The sequence below is a fragment of the Mytilus edulis genome, chromosome 5 (genome assembly GCF_963676685.1).
Source record: "Mytilus edulis chromosome 5, xbMytEdul2.2, whole genome shotgun sequence".
NCBI lineage: Eukaryota > Metazoa > Mollusca > Bivalvia > Mytilida > Mytilidae > Mytilus > Mytilus edulis.
The window spans coordinates 96503035-96528707 of NC_092348.1; the positions used below are offsets into that span (position 1 = coordinate 96503035).

The 25673-nt window shown below is 32.6% G+C and overlaps 1 protein-coding gene across 1 annotated transcript in view; it reads left to right on the forward strand.

The window, feature by feature from the left end:
- Positions 1–25673, forward strand: part of LOC139525330 (SLIT and NTRK-like protein 4) — a 46220-nt gene that overhangs the window by 14329 nt on the left and 6218 nt on the right. The window contains exons 2-4 of the mRNA XM_071320536.1: positions 24152–24223; positions 25105–25176; positions 25452–25523. Coding sequence (XP_071176637.1) covers positions 24152–24223; positions 25105–25176; positions 25452–25523 — 216 coding nt within the window. The remainder of the gene's footprint in view (positions 1–24151; positions 24224–25104; positions 25177–25451; positions 25524–25673) is intronic.

The window sequence follows — 25673 nt, forward strand, 5'->3', positions numbered from 1 at the left end:
TAATAATTTTTCAGTAATACATAAATTTCTCTCGTTAAAATCTAAAAAATTGTTAAATACACGAGCGAATCGTACAAGTTGAGATATATAAACACCGTAAGATGGTGACAAGAGAACGTCATCATCTAAAAATTGATAATTAACGATAACGATTTTAGTTTGTTATCCCGATTTTGTTTTTTGTCCATGGATTTATGAGTTTTGAACAGCGGTATACTACTGTTGCCTTTATTTATCATAAATTTTAGTATTAAGCTTTCCGTGAATGATATAGATATCAAGATCGTGGAACGGGCAGTGGTCATTGTTAGTATTAGCTTTATTTAAAGTTAGTTCAACAGAATAAATTTCTTTAGTATACCTACAGAAGTTGTCGTTATTGAGAACCAAAATATTGTCCAAATATCTAAAAGTATTATTACATTTGTGTATTCAATATTTTGTAAACAGTAAATTTATAACAAAATGACCACATTAACTCATAGCAATACAAAAATCATTAATTGTAACTCATAGCAATACAAAAAAAAGGTCCGCAATAAGTGGTTCACAGTTAGTCTTCATTGGAATTCCGATAACCTGACGATATACGGAATCTCCAAAGCGAACAAAAATGTTATCTAGTAAAAATTCAAGGGCATATTAAGATAGTATCAAAGCATGTCTAATTGACATAGTTGTTTTGTTTATTGCTACTGAAAAATGACCTAAAAAAGTTTGAACATATATATACTCATTCTGACGTTTTAATTGCCCATTTACTTAGGTGTGTGAATTTTTTCTTAATGAGAATGTGAGGCAATGTGGTATGTAGGGTAGAAAAATCAAAACTTTGAACAGATTTAAAATCACCAATATAAGCATGCAATTTGTCAAGTACTTCCAACGAGTTCTTGCCACTCCAAAAGTAATTAATTTCCCTATTTTCGATGGCCTTATTTGAACAATTTATAATCAGGTTTTTGATTGTACCAAGTGTACTGGTAAGAAGAATAGACAATTAGTAGTGGAACAACGGCTTGAAAACGAAATAAATCTATACTTGTAAGGTGTTTTGTGTAGCTTCGGAAGACAATACATAGTTAGGACTTTCATTGTATTTGATCATGCTTGTAAAGCGGTAGCTAAAAGTTTATGTTTGTTACAGATGTCGTTTTCTGAAAATGGAGTCAGTTGGAATGTTGGTGAATTGGTGACCAAAATCTAAATGTAAAATTTACGTCAAACAATAATAATATTCTTCGCAGCTTTATAGGCCAGGACAAAAACAAATTCCTTGGCGTATTCTTTTAGTTTATTTTTGATACGAGAAAAAGGTTTATTATGGTTATTGTTAAGGTAGCAATACACAGTTAGGAGTTTAGTTTCGCATTTTGGCCCCTGTGGATTTCTCAATTAGGAAAGTTATTGTGTAATAAAATTTATTTTTAAACAGATGAGTGCTAATTTAGCCTTCAAAGATGGTTTATAAGAGCATGAAGATTATTTTTTACATGTTTTATGGGCTGTTTTGTGTTTGACAATCCGTATTTTCATAGCTAGACCGGCCATCGGTCCAGAAATTAATGTACTGTTTACAAACACTCTTTTTCTGCACGAAGTTTTTGACGCAATTTTACAAAAAAATGAGAAGAAAGACATATGATTTTCATTGGATTTGCTGAATGATATATGTACACAGTTTCAGAAAAGGTATTACTTCAAGTGATTAAAATTCTACTTTTTGCCAAATTTTGGGGGAAATATGTGACATCTTTTCCCCCCTTTTTGCAATATTTTATAACAAATAAATGCAGATTGTTGCCATGGACACACCAAAAAGAAATGATATTTTTCCATTTTATATACTGGATATAAAATCTATGGAAGATTCTGATTACATATATATGCCCATACATGACACAAACAGTAAGCTTGATATTGCAAGAAAGCAATGAAAAGGGGATGGTAAAATTCAAAAGGGAAGATTTTAGTATTTTTTCCTAACTGTTTATTGCTACCTAAGAGAAAAAAGGTTCTTTAAAATGTTGAATACGTATACCAACTATGTTCATTACTGAATTAAAAAAAGAGTCCAAAGATTTCTTTGTTTATCCATTTTGAACAGTAAGTACGGAGTGAGTCGTGGATAATATTACGACACTCATTCCAATTAATAATTGACGGGGGACGATATTTAGGTCCTTTACTGAGGAATAATTTGAACTCTCGGACTTGAACGATGTTAAGATCTCCTGTTATAACTTTGGAAATGGGTCCATAAATCTATTCGGAAATACTACAATTACATGAAGTAGGTGTATTTTCACTGATATTAACATCTTTACACAATTGGCTATAACTGAACACAAATGTCCGGGTAGATTTCTTGTAAATATAACAAAAAAGAGGGGAACTCAGTATTATCAAAAATATCCCGGAATTTGTTCTTGAACAGAATTGTCGTTAAAAATTCCGGCAATATTTATCAAAACCTTTATTGACATACTTTATTTTAATAAAATGTTTTTTATGATCTTCGGGGCGATCAATTTTGGGAAACAGTTTAGAACAACAATATGCCATTATAATTTGAACGATTTCATACTTAGGACTGCTATATGAAATTGTGTTGCAATCCTCTAAAACTGTATTTAACTTATTAACCAATTACGCAATAAAAAGGGTATTTCATGTAGTCGCTATATTGTTGTTATTGGTTTTGGTAGGCGGCTTACTTATTCGCTATATTGTCTGAATCCAGACCATCAGCATTCATTTGAAAAATAAAGGCAGAAGTACTATACCGTTGTTCAAAATTCATAAATCAATAAGAGAATACAAATGAACTATTTGATAACAACTGTTATATTTCTGACTTAGTTTCAAAAATTAGGAACCAATGTTGGCTTGAACCAGGGGTTCGTGTTGCTTATTCTTTAATTTTCTATGTTGTGTCATGTGTACTATTGTTTGTCTGTTTTTCTTTTTTCATTTTTAGCCATGTCAGTTTATTTTCGATTTATGAGTTTGACTGTCCCTCTGGTATCTTTCGTCCCTCTTTTATATGTTCTAATCGGTTATGTGGTTTGATTATCAGTTAACTAGTTTTGCATTAACACATGTATCTCTATCATAAGAAATTAAAACAGACAAGGTTTTGTTTTTTGTAATGCAAAAATAACGTTATTGGTTCTAAATGTATTTTTATGAAAACCTTTTTATCAATAACCGTCAACAGGTTAGATCTGCATCATTATCCTTTACTAGTTGGAAACATATCATATGAAATTACCGGTATTATTGAATAAATTGGATATTTTTTTAGCATTCGTCAAAAAATGGTATTAAAAATCACAACTAGTTAGGCATTTTTCAGTAGTTAAAGGGGTACTAGCTGTCAAAATCATGTTCACCGATTTTAATCAAAGTCTCATATTTGATTTATAACAATGTAAAACATTTATCCAAACTATTAAAAGGCTAAAATAAACAAGGCACGGCCATGAAAATACGTGGCTTTGTCTAGTCGCAACCTAATTAATTATCGAGTTGACCTATAAAGTCACCTGATGACCATATAAGCGATGTACACATAAATGTAGATATAAATAGATTAAGCAAACTCGTGCTGTTGGATTATTTTTTTTTCCTTTAAAAATCTCCTGTACCAAGTCAGCAATAAGGCCATTGTTATATTATTGTTCGTTTCTGTGTGTGTTACATTTTAACGTTGCGTCGTTTGTTTTCTCTTATTTTTGAGTGTAAATTCACATTGCGTTAAGACGTGTCACGGTACTTGTCTATCCCAAATTGATGTTTTTGGTTTTGATGTTATATTTGTTATTCTCGTGGGATTTTGTCTGATGATTGGTCCGTTTCTGTGTGTTTACATTTTAGTGTTGTGTCGTTGTTCTCCTCTTATATTTAATGCGTTTCCCTCGGTTTTAGTTTGTTACCCCGATTTTGTTTTTTGTCCATGGATTTATGCGGAATACTACAGTTGCCTTTATTTAGGTCTGTTTAATTTCATATTGAAGATGAAAAATAAATGTTTATCATCGTTTTTACCTGTATAAGAATGATTTTTTTTGTGGATCGAATAAGTCAACCTAATGATTTACCTTTGTTTCACTTTCAATGTTGACATTCTTTTCCTTTAAATAACTTTACACATACAATTCACGTGGTATCAATCTCAAGCTAAGGGGTTAAATTGATGTTCACATGAATACGGATTCAACGAGGTCGAATTATTCACTTGCAAGCGAATCGTTCATAATCAATGTTTTTATATAGATATAGGAAGATGTGGTTTGAGTGCCAATGAGACAACCTTCCATCCAAATAACAATTTAAAAAAAGTAAACCATTATAGGTCAATGTACGGCCTTCAACACGGAGCCTTGGCTCACACCGAACAACAAGCTATAAAGTTTTTAGCTTATTTTGACAAACTTGAACCATACTGGCTGCTAAAAAACCCAGTAAAATCACAAAAATACTGAACCCACAGGAAACTGAAATCGGAAAGTCTCTAATCATGGCAAAATTACAAAGCACATCAAAAACGAATGGACAACAACTGTCATATTCCTGACTTGGTACAGGCATTTTCAAATGTAGAAATCAAATGTAAAAGCGAGTTATTATTTCATTATTTGCATTTCGTAAATGATTATACACAGGAAAGAAGGGGTCAACATTTGTTTGGTTAACTTTAATTGTCAGTCGTTCTGTTAGCATATAAAAATAAATATAAATATAGATATAGAGTATATGGTTTGGTTTTTCCAGGATTTTGGAATATTTTGAATTGACCTTGGAGTATTGTAATTTTGGTTATTGATTAGGTTTCGTCAAATGATGAGTGTTCGGCTTTAAGAGTTCCTGATGAAGGAAATTACAGAAAGCGCGTTGGACGCATGAAACGTGTAACATGTTTGTTTTGCTGTTTTGTATGAATAAATATTTGTTTTTATAATATAAATATAAACATACTGTGACCTCAAGAGTTCCCTACTGGAGCCCCGAAGATGTCGTGCTTTCTTGACATTTGCATTTGTATCTATAACGAAAAATATAATAATTTATTCTAAATTGTGGAAGAATGAAGTTTCCAATATTAATGATGTTGTTGACCTTGAAACAACCTTGCATACCATATTTTGTATATAATTGCTATTTTTCCATTGTATTAATCGTATAAAACAAGATTTTTCATATAATGATGACATTGTTTACTTCGTGACCAAAATCATTCATCGAAGAGAAATACTTACGAGAGATTATCTTAAGGTTTCAATATGTTTCTTTCCCCATGACGAATGTTTTATTGTAGACTGTTTATCTTTTATTTTTTAATTCTTATTGTTCATCAGATTTCTATTGGGGCATATTATCTATAAAAGACTAATCAAGAACTGATTTTCAAAATTTACTATAAAGATCTTCGTGGGTGCCAAGGTTTCTGAACTTTATGTGCTGGGAGGGTACTCTTTTTATTTTGTTGTTGTTATAAATCCACTATAATGAACTATTAAGGACTATACAAAAGTGGGAGGTTAAATGGGATATAACAATGTATCAACAATATCTGAAATAAGATTTATTATCAGGTAAACAGTATTTTGCTGTACAGATTTTTTATGACTGAAGCACAAGTGTGTGCCGTAAATAGCACGATATAAAGACGTAATGCCATTGATGAGTTGAAGAAAGATATGCAACACAATGATCAATAGATGTTTTAATATCATCTTTAGTTAATGGCTCTTTAGGGTAAGATGCGTTTAAATCCGATGTATGATTTCGAAATATTTATCTTTTACGAAATTGCTTTATTAATTTCGGAATCTTATTCTAACAAGAAATATCTCCTGCAAAGACTTGAATAATTTTATCCGTGTTTTTAAAATCCTACATTTCATAATAAACTCATCATAGATACAAGGATTACATTTTGTATTTACGCCAGACGCGCGTTTCGTCAATAAAAAACTCATAAGTGACCCTCGTATTTGGAACATTTTTTATGACAAACTTGTTCAAATTTTATTATTTTCTTTTCCAATATTGACAGAGATATACCACTGTAATTTCAGTACAATTGTTGAAGTTTCCTCTGCAAAGTGACTGAAGTTGCATTCATTCGTCCTGTTAATTTTCAAACAAAAAAATCTGTGAAACTGATTTCATCAAGGTGCTTGATTTCTTGATTGACAACATATTTGTTACGTTTGAAGAAAGTGTTTCTGAACAAACTTTCCCGCTTAAATAGCAGACGTGTTTTAGTACTTTTATGAATCACAGGATATGACCAAACTCATTGAAACCCTTCTAAAATGTAATTAATTGATAAATTCAACAACACTTATCGTGGTCTTGATGCTTCGTTAAAAAATCAAAAATGTTGTAAATATACTGCCGAAATTCACCCAAAAGAACTTAATCAATTTTAAACCGTAATATCTGTCCGTTTCTAGATTTTTATATTTGGGTTTTACACAGGATACTCCACACTAAAATTTACGACAAAAGGGATGATTTTTCTTTCCATACTGTTAATTTTTTCTTTTTGGATGGTGATGTTTCTTTGGCACCATCTTACGGAGTTTATATTTTACAACTAGTTCACTATGCCCGAGTCTGCTGTGACGTTTTTGATTTAAGCGAACGTAATCTATGTAGTAATGATAATTTTTAAGCTAGGGATTTATTTACCACAAATTACAAAAAACCTCTTCCTTAGATATAAAGATTAATTTTATAAGTTTGGCTGTACCTGTAGAATACTTATTTCATACAGGATAGCACATACACATTTTTACGGAAATGTTGTTTACCGTGCCTCTAAGACTTACCTGTTCATGAAATTATTTAAATTTGAATGTATGATGAATCTGCGGACAATATATGTACTGGACGAGAGGTAAGTATGTTTGTTTACAAAAAAAGTCTGGTTTTTGATTTCATAATCGTCGAATTATCAACGTTAATTTATGCTGGATGAGGTTGAATGTAAAACAAAAAAGTAAAGAACTTTAGTTCTGCGCGTGAAATGAAGTTTGGTTGAAAAGGAAATGTGAAAGAAAAAGAAAATCCATACCTTTTTCTAAGTTCAAGCCATAACGTTAATAGTGGTAATTCTTTATAATTGTTTTTTAAAGGTCAAATGTCAGAGTATCAGAATTGTTTTGCCTTGTAACATGATTGATATGGATTTATTTCTATTCCATAGATATCCATATGATTATCCATAATGATATATTACCTTATATTGTATACAGTAGATAGGTTGTGATTTATGACACTAGCTTATTATAATTAACCCCTACGACTGTTCAATTCATATCTCTATCTTTATAGTCAACAAATTATTTTTATACGATTAACCCATTACTTTGAATAGGTAAAACGTTGGTTATCCTTGAAATATGATTTTAAGGATAACAAACCGATTGATTATTCACAACTAATATTAACTATGATAAAGGTTTATTTATTGAGTAAACTGATTCTGGATCTGTTATGCATAATTTTGAGGATAAATAGAGACTTTTATAGTACCGAGGGAATTATACATGTTTTACGCATTTTCGCTGTCTTTATTTAACGTTATGTATAAACGTCATTGTCATTCCATCATTTAATAGTTTATTTGTATAGACGTCTTTCTCCACTTTATGTCCTCAACGCATTCTTCAATAAACGACCATGAGATGGAAGCCGTGGGGTGGGGTCTGGTTGTCTGACATTTTTATTTAGAGTTTTCAGTTTATCAAACAATAATGCTTATTCACTTTGCTTTAATTATCAGGATAAGGTATCAGAATATTAGAATATTAGAATATGCACAAAATACACCGACTACCAACCAATCAAAATCCAGCATAGCATTAACATGAAAAAGCATTGCAAAAATATAAAAAACATTTTTAGATTGAATCTTTCTTGAACTCTTTAAAAATTCGCCTATGATAACTAGTGTATAATGCAAATCGGACATAGGATCAATATTAAAAATGAAAAGTTTTGAACTTAGTAATTTTTTAGTAGTATCATACATCATTCGATGGAAAGGATGTTTAAGTATTATAAACTAAATATTATGAAAGAAACATATGTACATTTATTTGAACAATAGGATACGAAGATGTGTTTTGATTGCATACAAGACAACTCTCCACAAAACACTAATGGAATATGTAATCAGCCCTCTCACAAACAAAAGAGCCTGATTTAAAAAAAAAAAAAAGGGTACCGTTTATGCCCGCGTCACACTGTCCCGATTTTTACGCCGATGGCAACACGATAATGGAAATTTTCAAAATCGGGGCTGATCGTATCCAGATCGGACTATTCGTAGTGCCATCTTTAACCATCTTTAACCATCGGCCACTTTTTCTAGCCTTCGGGGACAACTTCGGGAAGGGTTCTAAATTTTTTTTTACATGTTAAAAAATCCCCGAAGGTGCGCCCGATGTTGAGGGTTCGTATTGAGTTCGTATCACCATCCTCAATATCGTAATGTCACCGGGAATGCATCTTTGCACATCGTATTGCATTCGTGTTTCAATCGTTTCCATCGGGCAGTTTTGACATTACGATGTCTACACGAATGAATCACGAAGGTACCCGAAGGTCTTACGATGGCAACACGACTTCGTGAAGACCTCGTAATCCCGTCGTGTTGCCATTGAATAAAAGTACGAAGGCGACAAGATGGGACTACGACGGCAATAAATCCAGCTAAATGTAAGTTAATTTTCGCGCTAAAATACATTTAAAGTGCCATGCGCGATATGCACTGGTCAGTCCAATACGACAGTTAAGAAAGACGTTCACAAATCATGGAGCTCATATCATATGATTCTATGAGAACAAGAAAGGCGACAGCGTTGTTTCTATTAATTCAAATGGAACAAGAAGAGCAGCTATTACAGGCTCAGGATTTACTTTTACAAGTAAAATATTATTTTTTGTCAATTTTTTATATCAAGTAACATAATTAAAGGTGACAAAGAATTTAGAGTTTATAATTTATATTAGACAATGTCGGAACATATTCAATTTCTTCTATTCACAACAACAATTAATACGAAAAGACAAAAACGTTAGTTATGATAAGAGCGATATGTTCAGGCCTTTTCCATCTGGATTGTTTCATATCATTACATGCTGGGGTTCCTTTAAATAAACGCGCCTCGTACACCAACACTGCAGGTACACGTATATAGGGAAACCAACTTTTTATTCATTATTCTGATTTTTTATGTATCGTCTGAGTTGTTGTCACACGAATGTTTACTCCATAACCATTTTGTTTTCTATATGTCATATTTTGCCGCCTTTGTTGCTTTCCCCACATCCTTCCTTTTGTCTATATTATTGTGATGTTCTCCTGGAAAGAGCTCTTTTTGAATAAAAGGGATCAACGAACCCATTACCTTACCTTTAAGATAGATCAGTAAACATGGGCATAATTATGGGTGATTATTCAGACTAGTGCACACATTTTACAGTTCAAACAAGGCAATGCCGAGCATGGCATCCCCTCGTATGTTACATATTGGGGACAAATATGGACACTATATTTGTATATGACACATGCAGAAAATGGTAAATTAAATATGCATATTTGATACATAAACTTTTTTTTTAGAAATTAACCAAAACATTTAGTAACTGGAAAGACCTTTAATATTGTCTTCAGAACCAGCAGGTAAAAAAATTAGCAACCAATTTCCTGTGTATTATGCTATTTCAAGGAGAAAAAACAAGTCCATCTGCATGACCTTGACCTTTGGCCTTGAACGTAAAAAATGTCAGATCATTACAAGGAGGAACAATATACCAAATGTGGTTAAAATCTTTTGAAGCATATTGGTTTTAGAGTGTCCACAAGGGTGATATTGCCTTGTATTACAACTGACACTGTGACCTTGACCTTTGAACTTTAAAGTCAATAGCGCTTAAGATATTCTTAACGAGTAACACCATACCAAGTTTTGAGCATTTCGGTTCTAGAGTGTCCATAACAATTTTATCTACACGCAACTTACATGTAGTAGGCGAGGGGATAATAAACTAAGTTTTATAAGAATTAGACAAAAAGATCGATTACCCGCCATGCATGGCAGACTTGTACAGAAACGATATGTTGTCGAAATTCTGTTCGTGTTTTTTAGACATCGTATGGCCATCGCGCCATCATCGTAATTCATCGTGTAGCCTTCGTAATCCATCGTGTAGCCTTCGTGATCCATCGTGTAGGCTACGGCTGAGATATGAAGCTTAAATACCCGTCTTCGGTTAACCTTCGTATGTCCATCTTTTGCTATCGTATACAATTTCGGCACCATCGTTTAGACTTCGTTATTCATCATACTTGCTTCGGTCACTTTTTGGTATTTTAACGAGATCGGGACCAACTTCGTACGAACTTACAATTTTAGCATTCGGGTGTCCATCGTATATAAAAATCGGGACAGTGTGACGCGGGCATTAACAACGTTCCAAGATTGAATAGATCATTGTCTTTGTTATCGTCACCAATGAAATTATCTATTTCAATCGCTATGAATGAATTCTACGGCAATCTGACAATTGTGGCATGTGTTATCTAACTAGTCTACGATGAATAAATGTAAAAATATAAACTTTCATTGAACAATGAAATGAAGAATAGAATTATGGTGAACTTAGTTTTTTTAAATATATAAAGGCAATAGTAGTGTACTCATCAATTGATTCAACTGTAACTAATCACGGTCACCAACTAAAAATAAGGATATCAACTATAAGAGGGATCTACTACAACAGAAACACTAAACTGCTACAAAAACAAACACCAATATAAATAGAAACATACTATGTGAAAACAATTCCCATATTACGGACTTTGTACAGGACAATATCAGAAAAAATAGTGCAGTGGGAGGAGGTGGGGCTAGCGGTTTGGTTAAATCTGGTTGTGTGACTGACCAAACCTCCCGCATATATGGCAATGTTAAAAATACCACTAAAATGACAACATTTCATGACAGTCATTCAGTACAAATAAATGTTAGAACGTTCAGGACGCAAAGAAAAATAAATAATAAAACTGAGAATGGAAATGGGGAATGTGCCAAAGAGACAACAACCCGACCATAGAGCAAACAACAGCAGAAGGTCACCAACAGGTCTTCAATGCAACGAGAAATTCTCGCACCCGGAGGCGTCCTTCAGCTGGCCCCTAAACAAATATATACTGGTTCAGTTATATAATATAAAAGTTTTTTCCAACATGTAAACCACAGAATTACAACAAACACCTTAAATTAATTTACGACAAAACACTTCTACAACACAACATAATAATGATCTGTGCATCACACTAATGTACCAAAAGGTAAAATCACAAAAATACTGAACTCAGAGGAATATCAATTCGGAAAGTCTTTAAATCACATGGCAAAATCAAATAACAAAACGCATCAAAAACGAATGGACAAGAACTGTCATAATCCTGACTTGGTACAGGCATTTTCAAATGTGGAAAATGGTGGATTGAACCTGGTTTTAAAGCTAGCTAAACCTCTCACTTCTATGCCAGTCGCATCAAATGCCATTATTCCAACGTCTATTTCGAAAAAATAAATTAAGTTTGTAATTGTATTATTTGATGAGTTTTCTTACCATTGCAAGAAAATTAATGTAGAATTGTGTTAGTAATGATGTAATTATTTGTATTTTATAACCAAATCGGTTTTTCTTCTAAATCAGACTGTTTTAAAAACAAACAAACCATGTGCATAAAATTCCTTTAATCTAAACAAATATAAAATAAATGAACCAGGTGATTAATATCTTTACTTCTATATACATAAAGAAAACAATAGAATTAAAACCACAAACGATAAGACATAAAACAACATCCATCCAGAATTTCAAATGAAACATCATAACTAAATATAAATGTTTGATGTACAAATACCGAGACACGTCTAATAGCAATACGCATTTACACTCAACAAAACAGTAATATTCGGGAATATGTCACGTTCTGTACTAAGAAGACCAGACGACGTAAATTTTAAACCACAATTAAGACGTTATAAACTTGTCGATAATTGGTTTTGACACAGACATATCGTATCGATAATCCAATGCGTCATGGTGTCCATAAAACGTTACCGAGTGTCATTTTTAAATCTTTCCTCCTCATAACTATGTTGAATAAGCTTAATGCCCGCGTCACACTGTCCCGATTTTTATATACGATGGACACCCGAATGCGAAAATTGTAAGTTCGTACGAAGTTGATCCCGATCTCGTTAAAATACCAAAAAGTGACCGAAGCAAGTACGATGAATAACGTCTATACGAGGGTGCCGAAAGTATATACGATAGCAAAAGATGGACATACGAAGGTTAACCGAAGACGGTATTTAAGCTTCATATCTCAGCCGAAGCCTACAAGATGGATCACGAAGGCTACACGATGGATTACGATGATGGCGCGATGGCCATACGATGTCTAAAAGACGTCCGTGTATAGCTTACGATGCATTTTAAGTATATGCCGAAGGCATCACGCGTTTTAAATTGTTTGATCAATATTGAATATATATTATATTGTACATTTAATTTTTTTGGTTAAATCATAAGACGGAAGACCTTGGGTATTTCCAGTTACTGAATAATTTGGTTGATTTCTAAAAAAAAATAGTTTATGTATCAAATATGCGTATTCAATTTACCATTTTCTGCATGTGTCATATACAAATATAGTGTCCATATTTGTCCCCAATATGTTACATACGAGGGGATGCCACGCTCGGCATTGCCTTGTTTGAACTGTAAAATGTGTGCACTAGTCTGAATAATCACCCATAATTATGCCCATGTTTACTGATCTATCTTAAAGGTAAGGTAATGGGTTCGTTAATCCCTTTTATTCAAAACGAGCTCTTTCCAGGAGAATATCATAATAATATAGACTAAAGGAAGGATGTGGGGAAAGCAACAAATGCGGCAAAATATGACATATAGAAATCAAAATGTTTATGGAGTAAACATTCGTGTGACAACATCTCAGACGATACATAAAAAATCAGAATAATGAAGAAATATACGTGTACCTGCAGTGTTGGTATACGAGGCGCGTTTATGATTTTCATTATGTTATTTGATATGAAAAATTGACAAAAAATAATATTTTATTTGTAAAAGTAAATCCTGAGCCTGTAATACCTGCTCTTTTTGCTCCATTTGAATTAATAGAAACAACGCTGTCGCCTTTTCTGTTCTCATAGAATCATATGATATGAGCTCCATGTTTTGAGAACGTCTTTCTTAACTGTCGTATTAGACTGACCAGTGCATATCGCGCATGGCACTTTAAATGTATTTAAGTGCGAAAATTAACTTACATCTAGCTGGATTTATTGCCGTCGTAGTTCCATCTTGTCACCTTCGTACTTTTATTCGATGGCATCACGACGGGATTACGAGGTCTTCACGAAGTCGTGTTGCCATCGTAAGACCTTCGGGTAGCTTCGTGATTCATTCGTGTAGACATCGTAATGTTAAAACTGCCCGATGGAAACGATGGAAACACGAATGCAATACGATGCTCAAAGATGCATTCCCGGTGACATTACGATGGTGAGGATAGTGATACGAACTCAATACGAACCCTCAACATCGGACGCACCTTCGGGGATTTTTTAACATGTTAAAAAATTTAGAACCCTTTCCGAAGTTGTCCCCGAAGGCTAGAAAAAGTGGCCAATGGTTCTACGATGGTTAAAGATGGCACTACGAATTGCCCGATCTGGATACGATCAGTCCCGATTTTGAAAATTTCCATAATCGTGTTGCCATCGGCGTAAAAATCGGGACAGTGTGACGCGGGCATAAGGATCAAACTACGATATATGAAGACCTTATAGTGTGAACATGCATGAGCATAACGTATTAACTAATATTTAAACAACATACGATTGGGCAGCGGGAATCTGTATCAATATTGAGAAAAATGTCAAGGTATGAAACAGTCCTTCTAGTATCCGCAGTACCTTAATTTCTGGTGAGCTTATTATGTGCAGATATGTTGATAATCATAAAGACGTTATAAAATATATTTAATTGACGCAGCAACACAACAAAGTAAGTCAACCAGAATGAATGTCTGGAGATTAATAATGGATAAGTCAGCACAAACAAAAACTCCTCCCCCCACACACACTAAACTAGCGGTAATATAAATTAAGTCAGAGGGAAATTGAGGGTTTGATCCAAAAGAAATAGATACTCAATTGATGTATGCCATGAAAACCTTTGCTGAATCATTCATTACAAAACAAAAGGTGACACTACAACGGAAAGAAATCTACCCTGAGTTGCTGACAAATAGACAAACACTTTCTGATATATATAGAATGAGACGTAACGGTATTCTTTTGATAACAGAACTCCAACATTCAGTTCCTTGATAAATTACAGGATCAAAAAGTCTTTTGGTGCAATCAGTTCACATTTTATTGTGACTTTTACATTGATAAAAATAATTTAGAAAAAAACGAACAAACACATCCACAGAAAACAGCCTTTGTAAAACGGCACTAGTGTCTGAGCAGAAATTTATGAACAAGGGATATGTCAAAGAACGTCTTGTACTTTTTCTTCGTTACATATTTGTTTGTGTTTATAGTCTATAAGATAATTAACGAATGTTGACTGGTGTACCCCTATCTTGACAATTTTACTTTTTATGTCTGTTTGTTGTGTTCACACATCGTCTACAATAAAGGTATTTCATGCGACTGTATACAGTGAGAGGTTTAGTTTGATAGAAATACATGTTTAATCCACCTACATACTAAAAATGCCTGTACAAAGTCAAGAATAGGATAATTATTATCCATTCGTTTGATGTATTTGAGCTTTTGATTTCGCCATTTGATGACGGGCATCCCGATCTGAATATTCCTTGGAGTTCGGTATTTTTGTGATTTATAAAATTAAGTTCGTTGTACGTTCATGAATTTTAAGACATGTGACCATTTGTTTACACTTAAAACCCGTGCGGTCATCTTTTTGACTATCGACTCTCGCTATAGCCTTAAGAACAGACACGTGTATTCACGGATGATTTAGTTTGTTATCCCGATTTTGTTTTTTGTCCATGGATTTATGAGTTTTGAACAGCGGTATACTACTGTTGCCTTTATTTAATGAGAATTTGTAATTCGAATTATGATATTATTGATATTATATTTGTATTTGATACATACATGTAATATTTAGACTTAAAGGTTATAGCGAGGAGCACACCTACCGTATGTCGTTTGTTCTTTGTTAAGGCAATATAATATAATTACTTATTATCGGACGAACGTATTGAGGGAGAATATACTATGTTTAATGTTGATAACATCCTTACAAGCTCTCCTTTAGTTTAATCAGAATCTCGTTCACCTTTAATGTTTATTTGTTTAATGCAGACATTGTTGACAATATGTATAAGAGGTTATATGCGACTGGCATGCAGGTAAGAGGTTTAACTAGCTAGAACGACAGAATCAAGCCATCTTATACTACATAAGGAAATGCCTGTACCAAGCCAAGAATATGACAGTCGTTTTCAATATGTTTGATGTGTTTCAGCTCTAAATTATGCCGCGCGGTGCTATATTTGAACAACACCATGAGAAAAGCATGATAAGGCGAAACTTTTAAATATAAGTATAGACAGAGTTATAAGCATATTTGGAAATACCTAGCAGTAATAAAAAGATATGTGCACATTTCGAAAGCACCTGAGATAACCCTCGGTTTTGGTGGGTTTTGTTTTTGCTTAGTATTTAAATTTTCAATGAAGTGATTGTTGTGTAACTTTTCAGCACTAATTTTGGCATAGATGGTATCCGTTTGAGTTATGAATGTTCATTGGTACAGTTCGCATCATTTTGTAACAATTCTGTGAAGTGCAAAATTTTTGCAAGGGAGTAAATTTAAATCGCGAAATTTTTTTTTTCGTTCAATGACATGTGATATTTAAGAGCAGGATAGAGACACGAAAAAAGGGAATATAAAACATAAACTTGATTTAACACGATCGCAAATAAAAAACATTTTCTACAAAGTACAGGCAGTCTTTCAATGAAGATTTCATATCGAATTACACGAAGGTAGCAAAAATCAACACTCAATGAGGGACGAAAGATACCAGAGGGAGAATCAAACTCAGTCTTTTTACATAAGAACTCAGTCTTTTTACATAAGAACTCAGTCTTTTTACATAAGAACTTAGTCTTTTTACATAAGAACTCAGTCTTTTTACATAAGAACTCAGTCTTTTTACATAAGAACTTAGTCTTTTTACATAAGAACTCAGTCTTTTTACATAAGAACTTAGTCTTTTTTACATAAGAACTCAGTCTTTTTACATAACTCAGTCTTTTGACATAAGAAATTGCATGTTACAAGTCAAGAATATAACAGTCAATTGGTGTTTTTGAGTTTTTGATTTTGCCATTTAATTGTGGAGTTTTCGTTTTTTAATTTCTTCAGAGTTCGGTATTTTTAAGATTTTATTTTCTATTGCACATATTGCTGTTGCACAACAAAACTTGGTACACATCATTTTATCAAGTATCCCTGTTAAATCTACCACTGTATGTTCAGGTTTGGAGCATATTGTTTGGAAAGTCTTAGTTAATGCATATATGACGTGGCACTTTTACATCCCGTCAATGTGTTATAGTACTAAAGTGAATTTGTTTAACTTTGTCTTTAATTTTTGCTAATAAGCTTGGTCTTGATTCAGATTGTAATACACTGTTGACTGCTGTACCCCTATTTGTGACATTTTTTTCTAATATGTCTGTATCTTTTGTTCACGCATCGTTGTCAATATAATGAAATTTGATGCAACTGTCATACAAGTGAGAGGTTTCGCTAGCTATAAAACCAGGTTCAATCCACCATTTTCTACATTAGAAAATGCCTGTACTAAGTCAGGAATGTGACGGTTGTTCATTTGTTTGATAAATTGTATCTTTTGATTTTGCTATTTGATTCGGAACTTTCCGTTTTGAACTTTCCTCGGAGTTCAGTATTTTTGTGATTTTACTATTTGATACGTAAATGAACATAAGTTGTTAAAGGAAAACATACAAATTTGAGTAAGTCAATTGCTACTGTTATCGGCGAATCCTTTGTTGATATAGAAATAACAAAACCAATAAGCTGACAAATTCATCTAAAATAATGAGGAAATGATATCAAGGGATTTTAAACAACTATAAAACAGGAACAAAATATACATAAGGAGTATTCAAACTCATATATAGAGAAAAAAACGACAACGCGATGGCTAAAACAAAAAGAAAGTTAGACAAACAGTACACAAACCATAACATAAAAATCATAGTATGAGTAGATGAACCCCATCACATATTGCGGTAATCTCAGTAAGGGATATCAGATCCTGCTCCACGTGTGGCACACGTCGTGTTGCTCATGTGGTTATAAGACCAGTATCAAGTATAAAAGTCTTTTAGTCCTGAAATTGAAAATGTTGCCGTACATTTTTTTATCAATGCATTCAAATGTATTTAAGAGCATAAGATGGACGATAATATTATTTTTCTGTTAAACCATGTGTCGATTGGATGTTGGATTTTGCTACATTTAGCATGGTACGCGTGGTGTGCAGTTGATTGTGACGACGAAAATATATGTCAGTGTAATCCAGGAACTGGCGGGAAACTTATTGTTGATTGTCCTCAAAAGTATCTGTTGAAAATGCCGAAAGGCATACCAATTTCGGCATACATATATCACTTAAATCATACAAAATGATTTCAAGGTTGTTACATGAATAAGACGTCAACGAAGCATAAGGTGTCAAACATTTAAATGGTAACACACATGTTCGCATACATTATCAGAATTTATCGAAGTTTTTGCTATATGTGTTGGAAAATCAATTATCATTACTAATTTGATTAAACGCATATGCCAGCTTCACTTGCGTTAAGTATAATAATTGCTCTAATTTCACCATATAAAACCATGAGTGAGCTCCTGTGCCCTAGATGAATAAGATCCTGACCCAGATGAGCTCTGTCGGGGTCTAAATGAAATGTTAATGTTAAAAAAGAGGTCGAGATCATGATGACAGCTATTCCAAACATACATATTCCTCTCCATCTGTGAAGAGTAAAACAACAAAAATACCTAACTCAGAGAAAAATGCTAAACGGAATCTCCCTAATCAAATGTCAAAATCAAACTAATAGATAACAAACAGATATTCAATAACGGCCAATTAACTCCTGATAAATTCCGTAAGTTTGACTTCAATATAAAAAAGAAAATGTGGTATGGTTGCCAAAAAGACAACTCTACACAGGAGACCAACTGACACAAATATTAACAACTATACGTCACCGAACGGCCTTCAACAATGCAACAATAAGCAAAGCCCATACCCCAAGTCGGTTTACGATTTGTTTATTATTTGTGATTTCATTTAAATTATCTGTCGATGAATGCCAGCACTCAACAATGGTGGTAAGCGGATGTTCGTAACTAAAAGTTACGACCATCCGAAAATGGGAGACGACTCTAGGGATAAATTTTTATTTTCCGATTTTCGTGTAGTAAAAGATTTATTTGAGCCAAATCGCTTGTCTGATAAATACTAATCGTCAGTGCGTTGATATTGAAACACAATTTGATACATAAAAATATTCCAATTTTCGTTAAATAGTTATTCAATAATGCGAGCAGCATGATGGTCGTAACTAAAACATCAAAAATTTTCAGGATGGTCGTAACTTAATTTTTGTGATGGTCGTAACTCTTTATGAAATAGGACTGAATAAGCTTAAGACAAGTCAAGAGTTTTAGAAGTATATTTTATTATATGAATATTTTATATGATATATTTGTGAAGTTGATTTCACCAAATGATAAAAACTAAAGGGGGTGAAGAGAGGGATACATGTAAGTGCGAAATGGAAGAAAATTGGAACGAATCGAGAAAAAAACCAATACTAAATGAAAAGACCAGTCACTGTTGTTTAAAATATAATGTATAAAATTAACCAAGAGGCACATAGTTAAATAAATTTCTCTAAAGTTGAGAATTCATTAAAAAAAAAAAGAAAAAACAGAGCTCTAGTTATGATCATTTTAGTTACGAATAAAGAAAAGGCGATTTTAAAAAACTTGACATGAAGTAACAGTTTCCTGATTTGTTTTCTTTAGATATTGCATCTATTGAAAAGATAAACTTTTTAAAAACTATTATACCTTCAATATATCATGTTGATATCCTTACTATTTTAAACATTATTACCTATTATATATATATATATAAAAGAAGAAGATGTGATATGATTGCCAATGAGCATCTCTCCACAAGAGACCAAATTTATTAAAGGTACCACGATTATAATTTAGTATGCCAGACGCGCGTTTCGTCAACATAAGACTCACCAGTGACGCTCATATCAAAACAATTCTAAAGCCAAACAAGTAAAAAGTTAGAGAGCATTGAGGATCCCGAATTTCAAAAAGTTGTGCCAAATACGGCTCAGGTAATCAAAGGACACAGAAATTAACAACTGTATGTCTGTTTGTTTTGTTCACATATCCTTGCCAATAAATTGGAATTTTATGCAACTGTCATAAACTTGAGAGGTTTAGCTAGCTATAAAACTAGGTTTAATCCATCACTTTATACTTTAGAAAATGCCTGTAGCAAGTCAGGAATATCCATTCGTTTGATGTGTTTTAGTGTTTGATTAGGGACTTTCCGTTTTCAGTATTTTTGTGATGTTACTGTTTATCATCCCTGTATTATCATTTTTTCACCTCAAGTTCAATCTTCTCTATTTCGTCCTACCAGATGACAAAAGAATAATAATTGGAGTGAAAATCAATAAAAATTCAACCAATCAATATCTGTTTACTACATGTGAGAAAATCATACGACTTTAGACACAACTCTCAATGGTTTGAATAATTTCAAAACCAATTTGGACATTTAAAGACCAGACTTAACTTCTCGAACTACAAAAAAATAAATATGGACTATTTAGAACCGGACATGTTGTGTGGAGACCTCTATGTGTTTGTATACTCTGACTGTGTGTTCATATTTAGGTCTATAAGTTTGAGCCTGTGTCTTTATTGTTGTGTTAAGTCACATAAAATATCCATACATGGTATTGTTGATATCCTTCTTGAAATTTTATACGATTTTTCTTCTACTTCATTAATAATAAATAAGAAAAATTATAGATTTAATGTATCTTATTACAGTTGTATTTCAAAAGTTTTGGTATACTATGGGAACAATATTCCCGTCTATACTAATTCATGGGATACAATGTACTTGATATCACCAATGCTTAAACAAAAACTGGCAAACAGATAATTACAATATATATATTTCACAAATAAACCGACCATTTTAAAATGAATAGATAAATTTGTAAAAAAAAATAAAAAAATGTTTATCCCTTTTCCGGCCTCTCATTTAATTTGTCAATGATATTTAGTCAATAGTTCTGCAAGAGCGTTATTGTCAAAAATTTCTTTATGGTAAGTATTAGTATTTTAACGCAGAATAATTTATTTGATAATAACAATAATTTAAGTTTATGAAAAAATCAAACTATATCAGTGGTCATTTCTAATATAAAAAAAAGAAGATGATGTGGTATGATTGTCATATCAGCTTACAAAATTGTCTAAAATAATGAGGAGATGATATCAAAAGGCTTTCACGTTATCAGACAAAGAACGACAGACAGAACTAAAGTCATCTTGAACAACAAATAAAAGCAAGATCAACTATGAATAGAGAAACTTATTATATGTGAAATATTTTTTGAAATTCTTAAGTTTAAAGGTGATCATGCTTATTTGTTTTTTCCTTCTTACAAGATTTTTTTGTTGTACTAGAAACTAGTTTTTAATATGGCAGGTGTGTCCTCCTTCTGAATAACTGACACATTTACAACCTGATTGATACTTAAATATGAAATGACCAAAAGTATTATCTATTATGATGGCAGTCCCCAAATATGTGCATAATTACCCATCACACCGTGTGAAATTACAAATGAGGCTACGTGTTTGTTTATACGCTTATTACAGCACCATTAGGATAGTTTTATATTACGTCCCCTTTCCCGTGTGACCACCGGACGGAACTTTGAACTCATAAAAGCGACAGGTTTGGCAGGCACAAAAACAGGTTATTTTTTTCTTTAAATGTCCTGAACCAAGTCCGGAAAATGGCCATTGTTATATTATAGTTCGTTTCTGTGTATTTTACATTTTAATGTTGTGTTTCTGTTGTGTCGTAGTTCTCTTATATTTGACGTGTTTCCCTCAGATTTAGTTTGTTACCCGGATTTTTTTTTTCTCAATCGATTTATGAATTTCGAACAGCGGTACACTACTGTTGCCTTTATTTGATGTATTTGAAATAATTTTAGAACATAGGATGAACGACAACGTACGTTTTCTGTTTAAACGTATCTTTTTTGGATGCTCGGTTTTGCTACATTTAGCGTGGTACACGTGGTGTGCAGTTGATTGTGACGACGAAAATATATGTCAGTGTAATGCAGGAACTGGCGGGAATCTAATCGTAGATTGTTCTCGAAAGGATCTGTTGAAAATGCCGAAAGGCATGCCAATTTCGGCATATGACTTGTGAGTATTCTTCCGAAGTTGTTACAGGGATTTAATAAAAAAAAAAAAAAAAAAAAAAAAAAGAACTCAACAATGTTGAACAGCTAAAACACCAAGAGTTTGTTGGCATACATTATTCTAATAGTAAATTATAATTACAACATTCCCTTACTACATGTAAATATGTTTTAAAAAAATAATGATTTTCAATTTATTTGCCAGCTAAATTTCTCTAATAAACGTAATTAATGTTTTAAGCTTATTTCTCTAATTCTATAGAAATATATCCCTTTCCAAACCCATTGTATAAAAATTTTTAATTAAAGTATATACGTATAGTTGCCAGTGATCTCAGGAGATGATTGGCTGAGTCAAAGGGTCATAACCTTTCTAAGCGTCCTGAAATGATCAAAATGTTCTAACAATATTATTTTATTTGGTATAAATATTCATTGCCAGCCTATTACATATACTTGTGTTTCTTAAACCTTGATCCTCTTTCATACAACTTTACTCAGTACTTGGAGTAAAACAATTGTGCTCGAAACACAAAATCCATTAATTTGATTTATTGATATCTAATTTTGAGTGCGATAATCGTGCTCGTCAGTTTAGATATATGATCGCATGGCCAAAAGGGTTACCATTGATTTATTTCCTTTTGTCAGTATACATGTCTCGTCCTTTGATTCGCCTTTTTATTTTAATTCATCTCGTTGCTTTCGATTTATCACAAAAAAGTATAATTTAAAAAATACTGAACTCCGAGGTAAATTCAAAAACGAAACTCAAAAGCTCAAACACATAAAACGTATGGATCATATCATGACTTGGAACAGGCATTTTCTTCTGTAGAAAATGGTGGATTAAACCGGGTTTTTATAGCTAGCTTAACCTCTCACCTGTATGACAGTCGCATCAAATTCCATTATATTGACAACGATGTGTGAACAAAATAAACCGACATAATGAGTAAAAATTTCAAAAAAGACTACAGTGGTCATAATTGTGTTATAATCTTAATTACTATAAAAACAAACAAAGATGTAACACAGAAGCACAAAAAGTCTTATAGACAAAGCACACTAGCAAACATTTAAAAAAGAATTCTAAAATTTACCATAACATAATAACACAATGACGGGCTGTATAAGTACAAAGCCACGTCATATGTATCAAAGAAACCCAAAAAGGCATATAGGCAAAGCACATTAAGAAAAACTACAGGTTTAAAAAAGTCTGTGTCGCTCACCTTGGTCTATGGGAATATCAAACAAAGCACACTTTTCAACATTATAAATAAGAATAGATCATGACAAAAACCTCTGTTTTGTTGATCCTGTATAACTGATCGTTTAGTCTGTTTAATTTCTTTGACTTATTAATAGATCTTGCCTTGCTGATAATTTTTGTGATTTAGAGTGTTTTTTATCAATCATAATGAGGCATAATTGAAAAAAATGTTTCTTTCTAAATATCATAGTTTTCATGATAAATGGCAAAAATGAGAGAAAAAAATAGCGTAAAATTTGTCATTTATGGGCCATAACTCCAATAAGAATTTGTCTAACAGTTTTGACGTATATATTCACAATTGGTAGAGCTCATTATTCTAAACGAATTTGTTCCTTTCAGATTTTCTCTATTTATAACGCTTAAAAAAATAATAGACAATACTTGCTTTTTACGCCTATGTTCTACTTTTAGCGATGTCAGCCCTGTTGATTGGTATGGTTATCTGACATTTTTACACCAGATACCTTATGATGATTGTGGTTAAGTTTGGTTTTTGTCTCAGTAGTTTTTAGAGAAGAATTTATTTGTAAAAGAGTACAAAAATTTACATTTTTTTTCCAAAATTGACTACGAAGGACAATAACTCCTACAGGAGTCAATTGACCATTTTGATCATAAATGTTTAATTAGTAGATCTGACTTTACTGAAAATTTTGCTGTAGACAGTTTATCTGTATCTATCCTAATATTCAATATAATAACCAGAAAATGTAAAATTTCCTTAAAATTACCAATTCTGAGATATCAACCCATCCACAGGTGACATCTTCGCCAAGTGATGAGAAAAAGCTCACTTAGCCCTTTTAGTACAGGTGAGCTAATGAAAGGACAAGAATACAAAAAAACTATCATAGAACAAATCACGCGTCAAATAAATATAAATGTGTCACCAAAAACAGACTATACCACATCTTCTTTTCTTATATAAACAGTAAAAGTAATATGCAAAAAGAAAAAGAAAAGAAAACCATAACAGCTTTTTACGATGATAAACAACGTCAGTATCAAATATCGTTGTTTTTTTTTTCTCGTGCAAACGTCTCGTTGATTTCTTTTATTACTTTCAGGCTTGCACCAACAGGTGATTCGTTGATATGATTTGTCTTTTTTATCGTGCTTAGTTTGGTTTCTACCACCGGTTTGTGTATTACATTTTTATTTATAGGAGACTTGAAAAGAACGATATTGCAAAAGTTCCACATGGTTACTTTGACAACCTAACAGAATTAACATATTTGTAAGTTGTCATTTATAGTCACCCTTTATAAAAAAAAATAGATACACATGAATTAGAAATTGGGACCTCATATGTGTGTTTCGTTTCTATGAGACTCGTCAGTGGCGATCGAATCAAAACAGGACATTGGAAAGATAATTCATTGAAAAATGTAAAAACACAGGGAGGACAAAAAATCTTGTAAAATTGTTAAAAATACGGCTGAAATTCAATATTATGGTTGCTGCTTAGCTTATTTGTTTCCCTTTTTTGTAAAAGAGTTCGTCTATAGGTTGACTATCAGTCCTCCAAGGTCGACTGTTATTGGTTTAATTTCAAATTGAATAACACATGTGTCTAATACATACCAAGTTCAATAATGGATACAAATTTCGTATCCGTCTAAGGCAAAGTTATCCGTAAACGGTTGCGTGTTTTATTTGTTATAAACGTTTCTGTTTTTTTTTCATTTTTTAATGTCGGGCCTTGTTTAGATTGCTGTGCAATATTTGACTTTGCTCGTTGCTGAAGGCCGAACGGTGACCAATACTTGCTAACATATATGTTATTTGGTCTCTGGTAGATATTTGTCTTCTTGACAATCATACCACATCTCCCTACTTTTATATTAATTGGTGGGAAGGCGAAATAGGATTTCAGAAAATAAGATGGAGCAGCTCAAATTGTTGTCATTATTGTAAAATTTTAAGAATTAAAATTTCAACCATCTGTGAAGAAGGGGTATGATATAAGGTTTTTACTATGTTGTGGTTCTTATCAAATCCTTTTATCAACTTTCATACGATTACTATTATGAAGCTGAATACATTTACATATAAAGTCATAAATATTGGCATCATCGATGTCACGGACACCATTATACATATATATTTTTTTTACAGGAAAATAAACAACAACAAAATAGCTGTGCTACCAGAGGGACTATTCGACAACGCAGTAAACCTAGTAGAAGTGTAAGTAAGCTCAACTTTTATCAAAGACTTTATAGTAAAAAAGTTATAAAGGATTTCTTAGAACCCTTTGTCTCGCCTGCGCTGGCTTCTGTCAGTGATAGTATTTAATGTTGACCTCTAAATACTCTGTACATAAACTTAGTTTGAACGCGACATACTGAGGAACTACTGTTCATAAACTTTGGTTTAGGCTGGAGTGAAATAAGTTATCTTTATAATGTTATTTTTGTTCGTTCTCAGATTTATAATGACATTAAAAATATTTGTTTTAACAGAAACTTCAACTACAACCTCCTTACAGAAATACCAGATGGACTGTTTAGTAACATGCCAAAATTAAATTGGTTGTAAGTAGTGTTTACATTTCACATTCACGCTGGTTTTAACTTTTTCGTGTGTTTTAGTTTATCAATCTGAATTCACATACAGTATACAGGTGCTACATTGGGAGAGGGAGCTATTTAACCGTCTGGAGCATTATTATTAATAACCTTATT